Source organism: Rhincodon typus, chromosome 4, assembly GCF_021869965.1.
Source record: "Rhincodon typus isolate 14 chromosome 4, sRhiTyp1.1, whole genome shotgun sequence".
Lineage (NCBI taxonomy): Eukaryota > Metazoa > Chordata > Chondrichthyes > Orectolobiformes > Rhincodontidae > Rhincodon > Rhincodon typus.
The window spans coordinates 116,337,643-116,358,745 of record NC_063335.1 but is presented as its reverse complement, the minus strand read 5'-3'; the positions used below and the strand labels follow the sequence as shown (position 1 = coordinate 116,358,745).

General features: G+C 40.8%; 1 protein-coding gene across 3 annotated transcripts in view; it reads left to right on the top strand.

Moving 5' to 3' along the window:
* Positions 1–21,103, top strand: part of LOC109920582 (oxysterol-binding protein-related protein 1-like) — a 198,949-nt gene that overhangs the window by 170,446 nt on the left and 7,400 nt on the right. For 2 of the 3 annotated variants that reach the window (XM_048595574.1, XM_048595573.1), the window contains exons 22-26: positions 5,315–5,441; positions 13,324–13,449; positions 14,081–14,204; positions 16,469–16,559; positions 19,379–19,402. In XM_048595574.1, coding sequence (XP_048451531.1) covers positions 5,315–5,441; positions 13,324–13,449; positions 14,081–14,204; positions 16,469–16,559; positions 19,379–19,402 — 492 coding nt within the window. The remainder of the gene's footprint in view (positions 1–5,314; positions 5,442–13,323; positions 13,450–14,080; positions 14,205–16,468; positions 16,560–19,378; positions 19,403–21,103) is intronic. The other variant, XM_048595575.1, reaches the window with a different exon arrangement.

The following is a 21,103-nucleotide window of genomic DNA, read 5'->3' as shown; positions in this document are numbered from 1 at the left end:
GCTAAGCCAATCACACCAGTACTAATAAATGTAGACTACGATGAGAGGAGTCATAGATTCATAATGCATGGAAACAGATGCTTCGGTCCAACTAGTCCATGCCGACAAAGTTTCCCAAAACTAAACTAGTCCCACTTGCCTGCGTTTGGCCCATATCCTTCTAAACCTTTCCTATTCATGTGCCTGTCCAAATGTCTTTTAAATGTTATAAGTGCCCCTGCATTTATGACTTCCTTTGGCAGTTTATTTCACACGAATCACTCTGTTTGAAAATGTTGCCCCTCAGATCCCTTCTAAATCTTTCTCCTCTCACCTTGGAAATATGCCAGCTAATTTTGAAAGATCCTACCCTAGGGAAAAGACCTTTGCTATTCACCATATCTATGCCCCTCGTGATTTTATAAACCTCTCAACCTCCTACAGTCCAGTGGAAAAAGTCCCAGCCAATCAGCCTCTCCTTATAACTCCAATCTCCAGGTCCCAGCAACATCCTTGTAGATCTTTTCTGAACCATCTTCATTTTAATAATATCCTTCCTATAGCAGGGTGACCAGAACTGTACACAGTACTCCAAAAGTGGCCTCACCAATGCCCATCCTGTACAACCTTTCAGAATCACTTCCAACGACTTACCTACCATTGAGGTCAGTCTCCTAGGTCTATAGTTCCCAGGCTTTTCCTTACATCCCTGCTCAATCAAAGGCACAACATTATCCACTCTCCAGTCATTCAGCACCTCACCCACATTTATAAATCATATAAATATTTCTGCAAAGGCCCCTACAATTTCCTCCCTAACTTCCTACAAAGTCCTGGGATATACTAGATCAGGTCCTGGAGATTTATCCATCTTTATATTTTCTAAGACTTCCCGCACTTCCTCTTCTGTAATGTGAACTGTTTTCAAAACATCAATATTTATTTCCTGGAGTTCTCTAGCCTCCATTTCTTTCTCCACAGTAAAAACTGACGCAAAATATTCATTTAATATCTCTCCCATCTCCAAGAGTTCAACACAAAGACTACTTCTTTGGTCTTTAAGGGGCCTTATTCTCTCTGTAGTTGTACTCTTGCTCTTAATGTAGAATCTCTTTGGATTATCCTTAACCTCATTTGCCAAGGCTATCTCATATCCTCTCTTTGCTTTCCTGATCTCCTCTTAAGAATGCCCCAACACTCTTTATGCTGTTCAAGAGATTCATTTGAAACCAGTTGTTAATATCTAATATATGATTCTTTTCTATTTTTGACTAGAACCTTAATATCTTTGTACTACCAACCTTACCTTTCACTCTAACAAGAACATAATGACTCAACTCCTGTTATCACTTTTGAAAGCCTCCTGTTTATCAGACGTCCCTTTACCTGCGAACAGTCTACTCCAAACAATTTTTGAAAGTTCTTGTCTCATTCCATTAAAATTTGACTTACTCCAATTTTTCTTTATTCATTCTTCGCTGGCTAAGCAGCATTTGTTGCTCATTCCTAATTGCCCAGAGGACAGCTAAGAGTCAACCACATTGCTATGGGTCTGGAGTCGCATGTAGGCCAGACTAGATAGAGATGGCAGTTTCCTTCCCTAAAGGACATTAGTGAACCAGATGGGTTTTTTCCAACAATCAGCAATGGATTCATGGGCATCATGAGACTCAATTCCAGATATTTATTGAATTCAAATTCCACCATCTACCATGGCGGGATTCGAACCCAGGTCCCCAGAACATTACCTGGGTCTCTGGATTCACAGTCCAGTGATAATACCACTAGGCAATCGCCGCCTCCTCAAATTAAACTCCAATTAAAAGCTTTAATTTTTATGGAATGTTTATCTTTTTCTATAACTATTTCAAAATAAATAGAATTATGATCACTTTGACCTAAAGTGTTCCCCTACTGTCACTTCAGTCACTTGCCCTGTCTTATTACCCAAGAGAAGGTCAGGTTTTGCTCCTTCTCTAGTAGGAACATTTACATATTGATAAAGAGAATTTTCTTGAACACACTTAACAAGTACTTCACCATCCAAACCTTTAACACTATGGTAGACCCAGTCAGTGTTTGGAAAATTAAAATTGAGATTTTAATTAATTTTAATCTCATTGAGATCATTTACTTCATCATTTTCCTGCATACCCCTCATAGTTAGATTTTTGTCATATGTAGCAATGTATCAGTTTCAGTTTGGAACATTGCCAATGACTGAGCCTCCACAGATGTCTGGAGCAGAGAATTCCAAAGATTCGCCTCCCTCTGAGTGAAGACATTTTTCATCCCAGTCCTAAATGCCCTGCCCTTTTGTCTGAAATTGTGTTCCCTAATTCAAGACCTCCAGCCAGGTGGAAGTATCCTTCTAGCACCTACCCTGTTGAACGCTGTAAAAAATTTGTTTGTTTAAGATCATCTCTGATTCCTCCAAACTCCGCAGAATAAAGCTCCAGTCGATTTACTCTTTTCTCATGGAGTTAGTTACTTTGTTGCTCTCCATCTGCAAGAAATGCCTCGTTTTGTAAGTAAGAAGGTCAAAACTGTGCTCAGTTGCCTTTGGAAGCAGAGGTCACTGTCATTACAACTAGTACATCAATCGTTCTGACTTAAGATTCAGACGAGATGCTCAGGGAAACCTGTCAGGGCCAACTGTATTGTACTGGGGTACTATCATACAGGTATATCACTAGAGGTATGATACACCCCCACTACAGTTTCTTATTTGTATCTTGAAGTAAGTCTGGTTTGGTTGTTTTAAAGCATATTTCACGAAACCATGAGCAAAAATTATTAGGACTCTCTCTTGTCGGTGAAGATCTCTTCCTATTCCTGGACCATCCTAGGAAAAAGAACAACTCCATTCTCTCACCATAAATCTCTTTCACACTCCTGATACAAAATGCCAAAAGTTTCATTGTAAATCTGATCAAGTAAATGAGACTGACCTCCGCTATCTCATGTACTTCTGATTCCCACCACAATGTGGTTTCACTTCCATCTTCACCCCCAGCTCATTTATCCCTTCCCTTGCCGCCTCCTGCATTAGGTTAAATTGCTCTAATCATACTATCAACTCTGTACAAGGCACAAGTCAGAAGTGTGATGGAATACTCCCCACTTGCCTGGATGAGTGCAGCTCCAACAATCAAAAAGTTTGACACCATCCAAGACAAAGCAGCCCGCTCGATTGGAACTGCATTCACAAACATCCACTTCCTCCACCATCATTGTTCAGTAGCAGCAGCGTATACCATTTACAAGATACACTGCAGGGGTAGGCGCTGGTCTAGTGGTACTATCGCTAGACTATTAATCCAGAGACATACGTAACATTCTGGGGACCTGGGTTCGAATTCCGCCATGACACACGATGGAATTTAAATTCAATAATAATCTGGAATTAAGAGTCTAATGATGACCATGAAACCATTGCTGATTGTCAGGAAAAACCCATCTGGTCACTAATGTCCTTTAGGGAAAAAAATCTGCCATCCTTACCTGGTCTGGCCTACATGTGATTCCAGACCCACAGCAATGTGGTTGACTCTTAACTGCCCTCTGGGCAGTTAGGGATTGGCTGGTCCCGCCGGTGATGCGCACATCCCATGAATGAATTTTTTTAAAAAATCACCAAGGCTCCTTAGAAAGCAAGTTCCAAACCTGTGACCTCTACTACCTAGAAGGAAAAGAGCAACAAATATGTGGTAACACACAAGTTCCCCTCCAAACCACTTGCTATTTTTATTTGGAATTATAATACTATTCCTTCACTGTCACGGGGTCAAAATCCTGGAACTCCAACTTTAGCAGCATTGTTGGTGACCCTTAGTTACATGGACTTCAGGAATTCAAGAAGGCAGCTCAGCATCACCATTTCAGGGGCAATTAGGGGCGATGAATGCTTGTCCAGCCGGTGATATTCACATCCCATGAACGGATCTGAAAGTGCACGGTCTTATTCAAGGCAGATTTCAGGATTGCCATGCAGCTTTACTGCTGTTTAACTAAAAGAAAATATTGGAATAAAAACATGAGCTTGTTTAGCCATCTACAGACATGAACATCAGTAACCCTATGATTGCTTGAATCATATCAAACAAGAATATTCATACCATGATCATTTGGAAGGAATTTCTTCCTAAAGTATTTTTTCTGTTTTGCATGCCTCTCCCAGTACCTGCAGCGGAGAGAGAGGTGATATGATCTTATTCCATTTGATCCAAAGACATAAGAACAGAAGTGTAGGCCATTCAGCAATGAAGTCTGCTCTGCCATTCCATGAGATCCTGACTGATCTGATAATCCCCTACTCCACTTTCCTGCCTATTACCTTTTAACCCTTGATTCTCTTACTAAATAAAAATGTGTGTCTCTTAGTCTGGAATTTAACGAGCCAGGCTTGACAGACCTCTGTAGTAAAGAATTCCATAGATTCGTAAACTTCTGAGAGAAGTTCCTCCTCATCTCTATCTTAAATGTAGTAGTACCCCTTATTCTGAGATGATGTCCTCTGGCCCTACGCTGCCCTACAAGGAGAAACAACCTTTCTGCACCTTGTTAATTACTTTAAGAACCTTTATATGTTTCAATAAAGTAACCTCTCATTCTTCTACATTCTGCCAAGTACAGGCTCAATCTACTCAAGCTCTCCTCATGAGACAGTCCCTCCAATACCTGGTATCAGCGTAGTGAACTTCCTCTGCAGTGCCTCTAATGCCAATATATGCTTCCTTAAATAAGAATCATAGAATCCCTACAGAGTGGAAACAGGCCCTTCGGCCCAACAATTCCACACTGACCCATCCCCCTATAACCCACCTGATCTCCATATCCCTGAACACTACGGGCAGTTTAGCATGGCCACACCTAGTGTGCACATCATTAGACTGTGGGAGGAAACCGGAGCACCCGGAGGAAACCCACGTAGACACAGGGAGAATGTGCAAACTCCACACAGACAGTCGCCCGAGGGTGGAATCGAATCCAGGTCCCTGGTGCTGTGAGGTAGCAGTGCTAACCACTGCTTCAGAAGCCCAAAACCCTTCACAATATTCCAGTTGGGTGATGATACCTGTGGAATGGTTTGGCGGGATTTGAGGTGGGTAGGTGGAGAAAGAGGAGGGAATGGTAGGGTTTGATGGGAGCGGAGTAGATTAAGTTAAGCTGTACCTGGTCACCTTTCCCCCTCGTCTGCTGCATGCTTCAGTTCTCATGCCAAAGGAGCTGCTCCATTTGTTAAGATAATGTAATGGTATCTCACAGTACTGATGAATTAATAATCTGTCACACTTGATTGATTACACTGCATCCTTTCTGTGATCTGACACAGTAAGAAGAAGCTCTGTGCTGTCTATGGAAAATGGACAGAGTGTCTGTGGGCAATTGACCCCAATACATTTGATGCCTACAAAAAAAATGACAAGAAAAACTCCGAGGAGAGGAAGTTGAGCAAACCAGTAAGTATGGAATCGTTCTGAATTAATTTAAAAATGACCCATTCCAAAAGTTTGGCTGAAATGGGTGCTGTCATTCTTTACTCTGTGTAGTAATACCAATAGCTCCAGTGGGGATTTGTATTGAACTGGATTCATTTGGATTTGTTCTTGGTTGGGCACCAGTTGCCCAAGAAACAGAGGAATTCTACTCATTCTCTGTATATACCTATAGAGCCCTCTTTCTCACTATCTCAAACCTCCTCCAGCTCTACGGAACTCCACACTGTCAAACCTCCCATGTCATTTGTATATGTTCACCCCTCCCTAAACCCCATTGTTAGGGTTTGTACCTTCAGCCTCTGAGGCTCATTCTTATAGAAATCCCTCCCAAACACCTGACTATCTCCATTTGTCTTACCTTCCTATAATTTTGTTAAATTTTCTGGCCTCAGTGGGGGGAGTGCTATTTGAGGAGGTGGGGGAGTAATGAAGTGTTGCATTGGGCAATAACCTACGGAACTTTTCCAGTGATGAACAAGGATATGGTTGGGATACAGAAGGCCTGCCTCCTGAACCGAGGTGAGCTGTAATTTAGATAAAGGCCCTGTTTAAACTAATTTTCCAGACCTAGAATTCTGTCTGTGGCAGAGTAGCTCCCAGTTAATTAAGGAGGCCTTTGGCTTGGTACAGACACTCTCTCTGGGGGTGGGACTATTGTAAATGAGAAGGCAAATGGAATGTAGGCCTTCCTTGCAATGGTGCTGGAATATAAATGCAGAGAATTCTAATTACAGACTGTACAGTCCATGGGTATGAATGCACTTGGAGTATTGTGTACAGTTTTAGCCTCCTGGCTTAAGGAGGCATATACTTACGTTGGAGGCTGTTTAGAGAAGTTTCAGGTGGCTTATCCCTGGAATGGAGGGATTATTTAATGGGGGAGAATTGAGCAGAATGGATAGATACTCATTGGACTTCAAAGGAATGAGAGGTGAAGTAACTGAAACCTGTAAGATCCTGAGGGAACCTGACAGGGTGGATGAACTAGGGAATGCTTTCAGACTGAGATGAGGAAAAAATGTTTTCCTTGGAGAATTGTTGATCTGTGAAATAGTCCTACCTCAACAGCAGTGAAGGCTGAGTAATTGAATGGATTCAAGACTGGGTTTGACAGATTTTTTGATAGATAGGGGGCCCAGACGTATAAGCAAGAAAGTGGAGTTATAATATTATCAGCTTAGCCATGGCTTAATTCAATGGTGGGGTAGCTTTCAGGCCCCAACTATCTTACTTCTGCTCCTGCTTTTAGATTTTATGGAGGCTCTGTGACCCTAAGTTGTATCAGTGTGTAAAGACCATTCTTGTGACTCCTTTGGAACACTCGACGGGTCTGCCTGCTTGTTCCCTCCAAAACTGAATTTTCTATTTTTGTTTCCAAGCAAGTGGCTGTGATGAGGTGCCTTTTGATGCCTGACTTTCCTTCGCTGCATTCAACCTCCTCTGGTGGGCATCCAAGGCTCCAGAGCTACCAGCCCTCAGATTGGGCATGAATTACCTACACCCCACTGGGAATCACGGGTCTGGAGGCGCCTCCAGGAAGATTTTAAAACCTATTTCACTGACACCAAGTGTAGCCTTGGGATTCCCATTTGGCCCTGTGGTTGGATCCTAAAGCCGTTCATAAAATCTTGACCCATTTAATGCACTGAAATCCTTCAGTATAAGTAAAATCACTATAGTCCTACCAAACCATTAGAGCTGCTGTCTCCTTTAGAGACCACTGGTGATGGTTTTACCTGAGGATCACCATGCCTCAGGAAAGGGAAGAGGTTGAGGAGAGTCCTTCATGGTGTTGCAAAATTGGGTAGAGTATTTGTGGATTGGAAGGCAGGACATTAGAATTTGATGTTTGTAAAATGATGAGGAGGGGGGAAAGAGTGTGTGGTCCCTTTAAAAGGTGATGTGTTTTTTTTTTGTTATAAGCTTGGAGATTTAAGAAAAGAAAAGTGCAGGTCCACAGAGAGCTCCAGAAATTGAAACAAATCAAAAGGCTGTGTGGTTAGCAACCCAGGCAGTAGTTTTTATTAGTAAGGCAACCAGTTTGAAAATCAGCCAATTAATTTAAACCAGCCACTTAGAAACTAAAAAAAATTAAATCTGATAGTTTTGACAACTTAGGACCAATCTTATTGTAAGAAGTTAATAGAAGAGGGGCATTTGAAAATCGGTGTGAGAGCAATTACCATCTATTAGAGTTAACAACCAATAGCTCTAAAGCGAAAATCACTGGCTTGCACAGAATTCTCTAAGCTCTGAGTAACCATGATCTAAATAAAGGTATAGCAGCATTCTTAGCTAATATTCCTGACACAAGAATTCGACGGAGTAAAGTGTTCCAGACTGAGGACCAGTGGTGAGGTTGCGGAGCATTCTGGAAGATGTATGCTGGCTGTAATTTCGAGAGATTAAGTTTTAATTTATTTTTATTAGTTTGGCTTATATAAGTGGGGTTTCTTTCTATTGGAACAGCATGTCATTAGAATTTTGTTTTATTCAGGAATCATCAGTAGTTAAGAGGGAATTGTTTGGTTTGTTGGTAGTTCTGTTAATTTGTTCACTGATAGAGTTAGATAGATAAAATGTTACTTGTTGATTATAGAGTGAGTGAAAGGATTTCATTTCAGTTAACCACTCCTTTTTAATAGATTGGGAGGTGAGAGGCAGGTTATACCACTTCTTGCACTTCCTTTGACAGACTATAATGTGTAAGTTAAAGCAAGAGGGGAAAACCAAAGAAAAAGATGACGGAGGTGAGGTCCAGTTAGCTGACATCGTGTTTGATGAAAATGGTAAAGGAACAACCTACGCAGGTAGAGGATCAGGCAGAGGTGTTTAGTTCTGAAAGACTAATGGGGTTACAACAAAAAGATAAGGCAATAAAAGATTTATGTAATAAAGTCTACTCAGAATGTTATTACCTTAAGAATAGAATCCTAAGGCAGAAATGGAGACCTTGGCAGGTTAGTATAGAGGAGAAATGAGTGGACGTTCACCAGATTGTGTTGCCAGTAGCTTACGGTTAGGAAGTATTGTGGGTAGCACATGAATTACCTGTAGGAGGTCATCTAGGAGTGAGGAAGACCCAGGCTAAGTTACAGAAGCATTTCTATTGGCCTGGACTACATAAAGATGTGGTTGAATTTTGCCGTACCTGTCCTACCATACAGATGGTAGGAAAGCCACAGGCAATAATAAAACCAGTGCCTTTGGTGCCAATTTGAGCATTTGAAGAACGTTTCACGCGGGTTATTATTGATTGTGTAGGCCCCCTCCCTAGAAACAAAAGTGGAAACCCATATTTGCTAACCATAATGGATGTGTCTACCCCACATTTCCAGAGGCAATTCCATTGCAAAATGTCAAGGCAAAAAAGGTTGTGGAGGAGTTGCTTGTTTTCTTTACCCATTAGGGACTACCTAGGGACATTCATTCAGACCAAAGGTTCAATTTTACTGCCACACTATTTAAGGAGGTCGTGGATAGTTTAGGCATCCAGCACTTTAAGTCAAGTGCATACCATCCTGAATCCTAGGGAGCATTGGAAAGGTGGCATCAGACCTTAAGGACAATGCTGAGGGCTTATTGCCAGGATTACTCAAATCATTGGGATAAAGGTATCCGATTTATTTGGTTTGCTATTAGAGATAACCCAAATGAATCAACTCAGTTTGCTCCATTTGAATTGATATCAGACATGAAGTAAAAGGGCCTTTAAAATTAATTAAGGAAAATGTTGATAGATCCAAAATCAAAGATCTCACAGTTGGATTGTGTATCTGAGGTGAGGGAAAGATTAAACAGTGAATTGGCTAGACAGAATTTGAAGGTGACATAGCATCTAATGAAGCATGAGGCAGATAAGAGATCTAAAATTCATATGTTTGCCCATGGGGATAAAGTATTGGTGTTGTTACCAGTGATAGGGAATCCCTTCAAAGTAAGGTTTAGTGGTTCCTTTCAGATTGAGAAGAAATTAAGTCAGGTGAATTATCTGGTAAAGATGCCAGATAGGAAAAAACATTTTTTGGGTATACCATGTGAACATGCTGAAACCTTGCTATGATAGGTAAAGGGAACTGGAGAAACAGGTATTAGTTACTGTCACACAAGTGAGGAATCAAATCTAGATGATTCAGAATTTGTGTCTCAGAATAAATTGGATAGTGAAGAAGTCCTTAAAGGATGGGATAGGGTAGTGAGCTGTCTGTCTCAGGAACAGAGAACTGAATCGAAAGGCTTGTTTCAGTACTATTAGGACATATATAGAAATAGAATGGGGAGGACAAATACTATAGACAAATACATGAGGTGAACATAGGGAATGCTGTTATGACAAAACAACACCCATTATGGGGCAGCACGGTGGCACAGTGGTTAGTACCGCTGCGCCTCAGTGCCAGGGACCCAGGTTCGATTCCACCTTCGGGTGACTATCTGTGTGGAGTTTACATATTCTCCCTGTATCTATGTGAGTTTTTGCTGGGTGCTCCTGTTTCCTCCCACAGTCCAAAGAAGTGCTGGCTTGGTGGATTGGCCATGCTAAATTGCCCATAATGTCCAGGGATGTGTAGGTTAGGTGGATTACAGGGAAAGGGTAGGGGAATGGGTCTGAGCGTTGGTGTGGACTTGTTGGGCTGAAGGGCCAGTTTCCACACTGTAGGGATTCTATGATCTGTGAACACCCCTCCAGGCTTAATCCTGTCAAAGCAGCACAGGTATAGAAGGAAGTGGAAGCAATGCTCCAAGAAGACATCATCAAACCGAGTCAAAGCGAGTGGAATTCGCCGATCGTGTTGGTTTCCAAACCTGATGGTACTCAACAATTCTGCGTAGGTTATTGGAAGGTCAACACCGTGACTAAATCAGACTTGTAACCAATTCCAAGGAGGCTTGTGTGGGGAAAAAGTTGGACAAGCCACTTACATCACAAAGCTTGACTTACTTTGCAGTTATTGACAAGCACCTTTGTCGGACAGAGAAAAGTTTCTGCTTTTGTAATGGACTATAACAATTTAAAGTAATGCCCTTTGGAATGAAGAATACACCAACCATATTTCAGACTCATGAACAGGGTTGTGGTAGGATTGACTAATTGTGCTGTCTATATAGATTTAGTGATCTTTAGCCATTCATGGAAAGATCACATGGCACATTTGGCAGAGCTTTTTGAGAGAGTACAGAAGGCAAAGTTTGTCATAAATTTAGCAAAAACAGAATTTGCAAAGGTGAAAGTGACACACCATCAGACACGGATAGAAAACACCGAGGAACATGAAGACGAAGGCCATAGAGGAATTTCCAAGACCATCCTCAAAGAAGGAGGTGCTACAATGTTTGGAACTGAGCCAATTCTACAGGAAGTTTGTACCAAACTTCAGTAACGTGGTGGCACCACTGATGGATTTGTTAAAGAAGAATATGAAATTTCAGGTGGACAGAACAAGCCAGGAGGCTGTTAAGAATTTAAAAGCAGTGTTAACCATTCCACCACTTTTAGCCGCACCAAATTTCTTGAAATCCTTTAAAGTCACTATTGATGCAAGCACTGTAGAGTTTGGAGTTGTGTTTTTACAGGAGGATGACTGTGGAATTCAAAGGCCCATCAGTTATTTTTCAAAGAAACGCAATATCCACCAGAGAAAGTATTCAACCATTGAAGAAGAGTTATTGAGTCCTGAAGAAGGGTAATACCCAAAACGTTGACTTCTCCTTTCTTCCAGATGCTGCCTGGCCTGCTGATTTCTTCCAACCTCCTGTTTATCTACTTGGATTCCAGCATCAGCAGCTTTTTTTGTCTCTATTGAGCTTGGTACTGGCCATACAACATTTTAATGTTAATGTATCAGAGACGATTGTGTACACTGATCATAACCCGTTGGCATTTTTGAAAAGATTTAAATACAAGAACACAGACTATTTTGTTGGAGTAACAACGTGTAGAGCTGGATGAACACAGCAGGCCAAGCAGCATCAGAGGAGCAGGAAAGCTGACGTTTCGGGTCTGGACGTCCCCTTCCCCGTCCCCTTCCCCGTCCCTGTCCCCTTCCGATGGGTCCAGACCCAAAATGTCGGCTTTCCTGCTCCTCCTCTGCTTGGCCTGCTGTGTTCATCCAGCTCTATACCTTGTTATCTCAGATTCTCCAGCATCAGCAGTTCCTACTATATCTGAACCTATTTTGTTGGAGTCTTGTCTTACAAGCATTTAATCTACAGATTGTACATGTTGCAGGTCGTGAAAATGTTATTGCGAATGCATTATCGTGGGTTTAAAAGAAAAATGTGAATACAAGATAGAAATGATAGTGTTCAATGTTATATATGTATGTAGAACTAATATGAAATGTGTAACTCTAGACTAATGATCTATGGGTCTAGTAATAATGGCATTAAGGTTTAGAGGGAAAAAAAGAAATGAAGCCATCTTTTCATCCTGATGGTTTGTTTTTTCTAAAGTGGAGAGGTATTGCGAAGTTGGATAGAGTATTTGTGGATTGGAATTTGATGTTTATAAAATGATACAGGGAAGAGTTCATGGTCCTTTAAAAGATAATGTGTTTTTTCTAGGCTTGGAGAATTTTTAAAAAAAAAACTGTGCAAGTGCACAGAGAGCTCCTGAAATTGAAACATTATATCAAAACGCTATGTGGTTAACAAACCAGGCAGCAGTTAGGCAACCAGTTTGAAAATTAGCCAATTAATTTAAACCAGGCACTTAGAAACTAGAAATCAATTAAATTTAAATCTAATGGTTTTGACAACCCAAGACCAATCCTATTTGTAAGAAATTAATAGGTCATCGAGGGTATAAAAGAAGAGGTCTTTTGAAAATCGGTGTAAGAGCCACTGCCATCTATTCAAGTTAACAACCAGCAGCTCTAAAGAGAAAATCACTGCCTCTCACAGAATTCTCTAAGCTGTCAGAATAACCATGACCTAAATAAAGGTATAGAGGCACTCTTAGCTAAATGTTCATGTCACAAGAATTCAGAAAAAGGCATTCCTGACTGACGGTCTGTGGAGGGGCCACGGAGCAGTCTAGAAGACGTATCCTGACTGTGGTTTTGAGAGATTAAGTTTTAATTTTTTGTTTTTTATTAATGTGGTTTATTTAAGTGGAATTTGTTTCTATTGGAACAGCATACCATTAGAATTTTGTTTTATTCAGGAATAGTTAGTAGTTATGGGGGAATTGTTCAGTTTGTTGGTAGTTCTGTTAATTTGTTCACTGATAGAATTAGATAAATAAATTGTTACTTGTTGATTACAAAGTGAGTGAAAGGATTTCATTTCAGTTAACCACTGCTTTTATAACAGAATGGGAGATGCGAGGCAGGTTATACCACTTCTCACACTTCCTTTAACAGATTATGAGGTGAGACAAGCTTCTCTGGGTGTTTCGATTTTAGTTATTAAAGGGGGGCGGTCAACCTCCATGTTATAACACCTGGTAACCTCAGTAGTGTGGGAATTGAACCCATTCTGTTGGTATCATTCTGCGGTGCAAACCAGCCATCCAGCCAACAGAGCTAACCAACTGCCTATAACCCTTCAGTAAACCTTGCTGCTTGAATCTCTTTTCTACTGTCCTGTAGTTATCCTTTTGAGGTTGGGGTAATGTTGTAAATGCAGTAAGGAGGCTGTCGGTTTTTTTAGTAATGTTTCAAAGTGGTCAGCATTCATTTTCTCCTCCCAGTCCCTTTGCCCATGACTCCTGACCTGGGACTATTTATCGACAGTGGCATGTTTCAAAGACTTTGTAGTGCTGTATTCATGTTTTTTGAAAGTAACGTAGTCTTATTGGTTCTATAATAACATGCATCTTTTGTGATGCACCTATTCCTAGCTAGTAGCTTCAGAGAAATCAGAACCAGATGAAATGCCACTGCCAGACAATTCTGAAAGTGTACAAGTTATACCAGGGAGTCGCCTGCTTTGGAAGATAACACCTCGACCACCAAACTCACAACAGGTTAGTCTCCAGATTCCTTGGATATGATTAGGATTGGAATAGGGAAGTCTGTAAAGTACAGGTAATTCACCTGGACCAAAAATCAGAGGCTTAGGCTAATGCTATGGGAAGTGGTTTGAATCCAACCACAGCACCTAGTGAAATTTTAAATATCTACACTTGAAAGCACTAATGGCAACCATAAAACTATCACTGATTTTTGTAAAATCAATCTCGTTCTCTAATGTCTTTTAACAAATGATATCTGCCTTCCTTACCTGGTTTGGCTCATGTGTAGCTATTCCTGTGTTACCCCCAACAATGTTATTGACTCTTAACTTCCTCTGAAATGGCCAAGTGAGCCATTCAGTACTGTACAAGTACTGGCCTGTACTTGTCCCTTGGCCAGCATTTGCAAAAATCAGGTTGTCACATGCTGCTTGTGGTATCTTGCAGTGTGCAAGATTGGCATGCCTGCCGTCGCCAGTGATTCTGTTCTACCAACAAAGTGCTGCTTTGGCACACCCTGAGGTTGCGAAAAATGGCACAGAGATCAAAGTCTTTCCGATTTTAAATGTCAGTAGTTTTCATTTCTACAATATTGGACTTGAGCCAAATTATTTTTGTAGAATGTTTTTGGAATATTTTCCAGATGTACAATTTCACCAGCTTTGCGATGTCACTGAATGAACTGGATAAAGAAATGGAGACTGTTATCGCACCCACTGATTGCCGATTCAGACCTGACATTAAAGCAATGGAAAATGGTGATATAGGTACGATCAAATGTTAGCAGTTAGAAATTGTTCTGAAAGGAAACATGGAGAGAAGTTTTTTTTATTATTTTTGGAGCCTTCGTTATCTGTTTCTTAACATAAGAGAGAGTGCCAGTAAAACTTTTGGTCTCCTTATCTGAGGAAGGATAATCTGGCTATTGAGGGAGAGCAACAAAGATTTACCAAACTGATTCATGGGATGGTAAGACTGACATATGACGAGAGACTGGTTCAGTTAGGATTATATTCACTGGAGTTTAGAAGTGGTGGGGGGGGGTTTCATGAACACCTATAAACTTGTTACAAATAGACAGGGTAAACACAGGAAGCATGTTTCCAGTAACCCTGGAGTCCAGGACCATTTGAGGAGAAACTTCTTCACCTAGAAAGTAGTGAGCCCATGGAATTTTTCTGGCTGAGGCCAAAATATTGAATGTTTTCAAGGAGTTAGATATTGCTCTTAGGACTAAAAGGGTCAAAGGGTGTGGGAACAGGATATTGAGTTGGATCATCAGCCATTATATTTAATGTCAGGGAAGGCTCAAAGGGCTGAATGGTCTACTCCTGTCCTTGTTTCTATGATACAGTATAGCTAATAAAATGAACAGTGCACTTGAAAACTACTTACAATTGTATAAGCAAGTTTAATGTTAGATAATTGAGTGAGTGACAGTTTTCCTGACGTCAGGAATTGCACGCAAGTGTTTCCGCTCTGTGCCCATGCCCATCCCTCACCTCATGGTCCCCACTCCAGTGTCCTCCAATATATTCCTCCCAATATATCAGACGTTGAATGACTTGAGTACTTGATGTGCCTGGAAGTTTCTTTGAATCAGTGTGGCCATATGGGAAGGTCTCTTTTGGTACTTCCTAGTCAAAAGTTGTCTATCCTATAGAACCAGATGTTTATCAACACAAAATCCAGAATTGAGTTATTGATTGTATCATGCCAAAAAAAGTGTAATGAAAATAATAGATTAATGGAATTCCTCCCCTAATATTGTCAGTTGTCTTTGGGTGGGATTTTTGAAGTGTAAGATTAAGTAATAATGGTGTGATATATGCATCTGCAGGTGGGTAGGATGAAGCATCACGCTGTGGACATAATTGGTGAGGGGACACTGATGACACCACCCCCCCACCCCCAACCCGACCTCATCGGTACGCCTCAAAACTCATCCATTGTTTGAGATTATCAAACTGCTCATCCACATTCATAATTAATGAGCAGAAATTTCCTCTAGTTAAATGTTGGGAATACTGAAGTGATTGTCTTTGATCCCCATCACAGTCACTGCTGCCTCGCCTTTGATTCCACCCCTCCTCCTAAGCAATCGCATGAAGCCACCTCATCTCTTTCATAACTTTGCTGTCCTGTTTGATCCTGACAGAGCTTTTCAAACATCTATCAATGCCATCCTTAAGATTGCTTATTTCCATCTCCATGGCGTTGCCAGTCTCTATGCTGTGCCTGAAATCTTCTATAACAGAAACCCTTACTCATGGCTTTGTTACTTCCAGAGTTGACAATTCCAACACACTAGTGTCCAGCCTCCCACATTCTACCCTCTGCACCCTTGGTCATCTAGAATTCCACCGTCCATACTCTAAACTGCACCAAATGCTGTTCACTTCTTATCCCATGCTCATCCCTAGTTAAACAGCACCTCGATTTCAGAACTCCCATCCTTGTTTTCAGAACCCTCTGTGGTCTCACTCCTCCCCTATCTCTAATCTTCTCCATCTCCCCAACCTCTGCGATGTCTGTGCTGTTCTAATTCTGACCTCTTTAACATGCTGGCTTTTAATAACTGCTTGGGTCCTGAGCTCTGGAATTCCCTCCCTAAACCTCGCTCTCCTCCTTTCAGGCTCTCATTAAAACCCACCTCTTTTACCCAGCTTTGTTCATCCCTGAACATCTTGTGGCTGGAAGTCATTTTATTTTGTGTCGCTTCTATAAAGCACATTAGCACGTCTTATTACACGCAAAGTGCTATATAAATCTGTTATTACAGTTTACTTGGATTATCTGCAAGAATTTAATGGAAACTGCATTTTATTATATTTGACCATTCAGGAATTTTAAAGAAGAAAACGGTTTTGAATTTCTTATTTTTCAGTCCTCATGATACAAGTGCAATATAAATTTAAGGATTGACTGCCAAAGCTGAACACACGTCATTGCTAAGTCTGTTACAGAAATGTAGTTGCTGGTTTAACTATTGCAGAAATATTGATGAACATGCCTGTTTGACCTTGTGTAGACTTAGCCAGTGAAGAAAAGAAGAGGTTGGAAGAAAAACAAAGAGCTGCTCGCAAGCAACGAGCCAAAACCGACAACGACTGGAAAAACAAGTTAGTATTGAATCTTCTCAGTTTTGTTATTAGTTATGTGTGATTTCAGATATAAGGAAGAGACAGTTAAACTATTCTCTTTATTTGCTGTCCCTACACAAAAAAAGTAAATTTAAAAATTATAATGACTTCATATGTATAAATTCAAATGCTGCTTGCCTGTTCAGACTACAGTTAATGATACTGAATAATTAATCAAATTGTAGATTTAAGTTTTTGTTTAAAGTCCCCATTAGCATAGACAGCCTAAATTAAATTAGTTCTTCCTTTAAATTTGGTTTTTATTCATTCCACGGGCTGTGGGTTGCTGGCAAGGCTTGCCCATTGCTAATCACCCAGAAGGCAGTGAAGAGTCACCACATTACTGTGGGTCGGGAGTAAATCGTAGGCCAGAATAGGTAAGGATGGCAGATTTTCATCCTTAGAGGACATTTGGGAACTAGCTGGGTTTTTCATGATGATCGACAATAGTTACATGGCTGCCACTAGGTGGGCTTTTAATTTCAAAATTTTTATTTTAATTTGAATGCAAATTTTTGAATACAAATTTCACCATGTGCCTTGGTGTGATTTGAACCCATGTCTCAGGAACATTAACCAGAGCCTCTGGTAATGTCAGCGTGCTAATAATCCATTATGCCACCACCATTGACCTTTATCCTGGGAATATGGCATCCAGTTGTAGACTCTCTGTAAGAAACAGCCTTCCCCCTAATATCTTTTTCTCTACATGATTTCTAAGGTCCAAGGTTCATGCATGGTTGTGACTTCTGAAGCGTGAAGTCAATGCTGGCATCATCTACTCAGCCGAGTAGCTTAGAGGGAATGTTACTCAATGTCTACCCTGTCAAACCGTCAAAACACGTCATCCTCATCTTCCAAACTCCAGAAAATATGGCCCCCTTTTTATTCAATCCCTGCACCTCGGACCGCTCTATCAGCTCAGACAATCCAGTGAATCTATATTGCAGCATTTCTAAGGCAAGCTATTCTTTGAGGGGTAGAGAGATGGAAACTATACACAGTACTTCTGCTGTGGTCTTACCAAAGCTGTCTTTCATTCCAACAGCCATGATAGAACATTGGATTAGACTCAATGGCCTGAATGGCCTAATTCTGCTGATATATCTTACAGTCTTATCTTATAGTTGCCCTTCTACTTCAACGCCCTTGGTTATTAAGGATAACTTTTTCTGTGTCTAGAATAATAATATAATGCTGTTACAGGGAGGTGATAGCATAATGATAATATCAATGTACTAATAATCCAGAGGCGCTGGTTAATGTTCTGGGGGCATGGGTTCAAATCCCACCATGGCAGATGGTGAAATTTGAATTCAATAAATACCTTGATCAAAAAACTAGCCTAATGTAAGTAAACACAAAATCTTGTATAAAAAAAACACATCTGGTTCATATATGCCCTTTAGGAAAGAGAGCTGAAATCCTTACCTGGTCTGGCCTACATGTGACTTCAGACCTACAGCGATGTAGTTTACTCTTGACAACCTTGGAAATGGTCAAGCATGCCACTCAGTTCAAAGGCAGTTGGGATGGGCCAGTGATACCCACATCTCATGAAAGAATGAATTAAGAAAATGTTTAGAAATACAGTCAGTTTTGCTATAACGCGATAGTTGTGTTCCTGTGCAATATCCCGTAATATAAAATTGTGCTGTAGAAATAATGGGGCTTATGGGAAAAGTGGGATTAGGAGCAGACCACCAAAAAAAACACCCAAAATCATTCCAAAACCTAACACAAAGCATAGCACAATTTGAATAAATGTTTAATTTAGATCTAATAATGAAATAAAAGTAAATTTAACACTTTCCCTTGAAAAGAATGACAAGATGACTTGATAGGGGAGGAGGTTGTACTATACGTCTCACAGAAAACACTTCATGACACAGCCCACGAAATGATCATGTGATGCTAGCACAGAGACTCTTTCGACACTAACATTGTATGTATTCACGACAAAGCCCGTGAAATGATTGTGTGATGTCGACACATACTCGTCCACACACCAATGGAATCGTGTTATAGCCAACACAAGTTCGTGTTTTAGAAATAGCGTTCTCCTATTTGTCGATCGCATTACATAATATTCGCATTGACAGAACATGCATTATAGCAGAACTGACTGTGTGTACTAACTGTGTACATAACAAAAAAAGTATTTTTTATTAATGTCCAGTTTATTTGCTAGTTTCTTAGAACATATTTTTTAAGCAAATTGCACTCTAAAGCCTTTCAAGTTTGCCTATTAATATCCTTCCATTCACAAACTGATATTTAGAATCTACTCAAAGGCCTGTAAATGGTAAACAAGCAGAAACTTTCAATACTGTTTAACACACCCTGGGGGCGTGTGTTTGTAGGTGGGCTAGCTTTTGAATACAATATCTTGATCCTGATGTATTGTCAGTGCTGATTGCTGAACAGAAGAATGAATTCGTTTCCTAGTGATGACTTCTGTTATGTTAGTTTATCAAGAATTTGAAACTGCAATGTCTAATCAGTTGGTTAGACTTCAGTTCTGAGCACATGATTTCTGAAGAAGGGTCCAGGCCCGAAACGTCAGCCTTCCTGCTCCTCTGATGCTGTGTTCATCCAGCTCTACACCTTGTTATCTCAGTTCTGAGCACATCACTGTTTTCAGTTATCTTGAAGACTCTATTAGTGTTGGAAGTACGGGATTTCTGCTTGCCCCAATTTGAAAATTTGCACTTGTAGTGAGTGTCTGTTTGACAGAATTAAGTACTCATCCCATATTGTGTAATAATCTGTGCTTCTCTCTACTGTTTCCCCCAAAGGAACCAATTGGCAGAGGGTCCCAGGTTTGGCTTGTTTGTGTTTTATTGTTGGTTTTCTGTTGTGTTTATTTTTGGATTTTAATTGCTTGGCATAACATTCTTGTCCACTGAAATGAACACTTAACTATAGAACAAAACTGATATATCACAGAATCATTATCATAGAATCCCTGCACTGTGGAAACAGGGCCTTCGGCCCAACAAGTCAACACTGACCCTCAGAGCATCCCACCCAAACCCATTCTCCCCAACCCACCTAGCCACCTAGCCTAAACATCCCTGAACACTATGGGCGATTTAGTATGGCCAATCCACCTAACTTTAACATTTTTGGACTGTGGGAGGAAACGAAGCACCTGGAGAAAACCCACGCAGACACGGGGAGAATGTGCAAACTCCACTCAGTCAGTCGCCTGAGGGTAGAATCGAACCCAGGTCCCTAGCACTGGTGCCTCAGAGTGCCAATCACTGAGCCACCATTCCACCATATGCAGTGGCCACACTGATTTAAAACTGTTTTTGACCAGGCAGATAAAGACTGAGAAATTCACTGGTAATTTCCATTTTCTCAGATCTCAAAACAGTCAGCATTACAGCAGAAATGTCATACTTATAGCAGTCTGTGAAGATATTGAGTGCATTTTGAATATTCCTAGGTTTAACTAATCTTGGTTTGTGATTGGGTATTATTGTGACAACTAAGAGGTTAGTCTTTTGGTAAGACTCTTGTTTCACAGTCAGTTTCTTAGTTTTAAGAAGTATATAGTCTAAAGCCTACTTTGTAGTTTTGTAGCTGCTGATCATATTTACATGGTCATCTTTTTTGCAGATCAATGATGATTATGCTTAACAAGAGCCACTTCCTAATCTCAACCCATCAGTGTCACTTTCTCTACTTTTCTTCCTTACTGACCCCTCTAGCCTTATTTTAAATACATCTTTACTTTTCCTCAACTCAACTTGGTTTGTCAAACTAAGTGTCTGTAACCATGAGAAAGTTAATAGTGGTGGACTCAGTCAATAGTGCTATTTGTTTGGTTTACGGTCACATCTTTGTGTAGCATCTGCAGCAGTAATTTGGCATGGTCGTGATTATTCTTGAACATCAAGGGCTGTCTCGCTCGGTTGCTCATAACACTCCAAATATTGGGGTGGTTTCTCCTTGACCTCGATTCGTCTCCATTCTGGAGGGCTCCTTGGTGCCATTCTCAGTCAAAAGCAGTCTTGATGTGATCAGTAGCTTCAATTGCCTCTCCCCTGGCATTCAGTTCTTATATCTGTGGCCACATTGAAGCTGTGATAAGATTTGAAACTGAGTGGTTGTGGTGAAACCCAAAATATGTCGTGATGAGAATTATTGGCAAGAAGGTAAAAAACCAAAAGAACTGCGGACGCTGTAAATCAGGAACAAAATCAAAGTTGCTGGAAAAGCTCAGCAGGTCTGACAGCATCTGTGGAGGAAAAAACGGTTTCAGGTCCGGTGACCATTCCTCAGAACTGATGGTGGCTGGGAAAACGTCAGTTTATATGCAGAAAATAGGGACGTGGGTGGGGTTGGGAGTAAACGATAAGATAGAGCCTGAAGAGAGAGAAAGACAGTTGGACAGACAAAGGCGTTGCTAACGATCAGGCTGGGAGGGTGAATAGTTGTTAATGGGGACTGTTAGTGACTAACAACAGGGGGTGTGTAGTGGCAGGCTATGTGGTAACAAGGCCTGGTGTGTA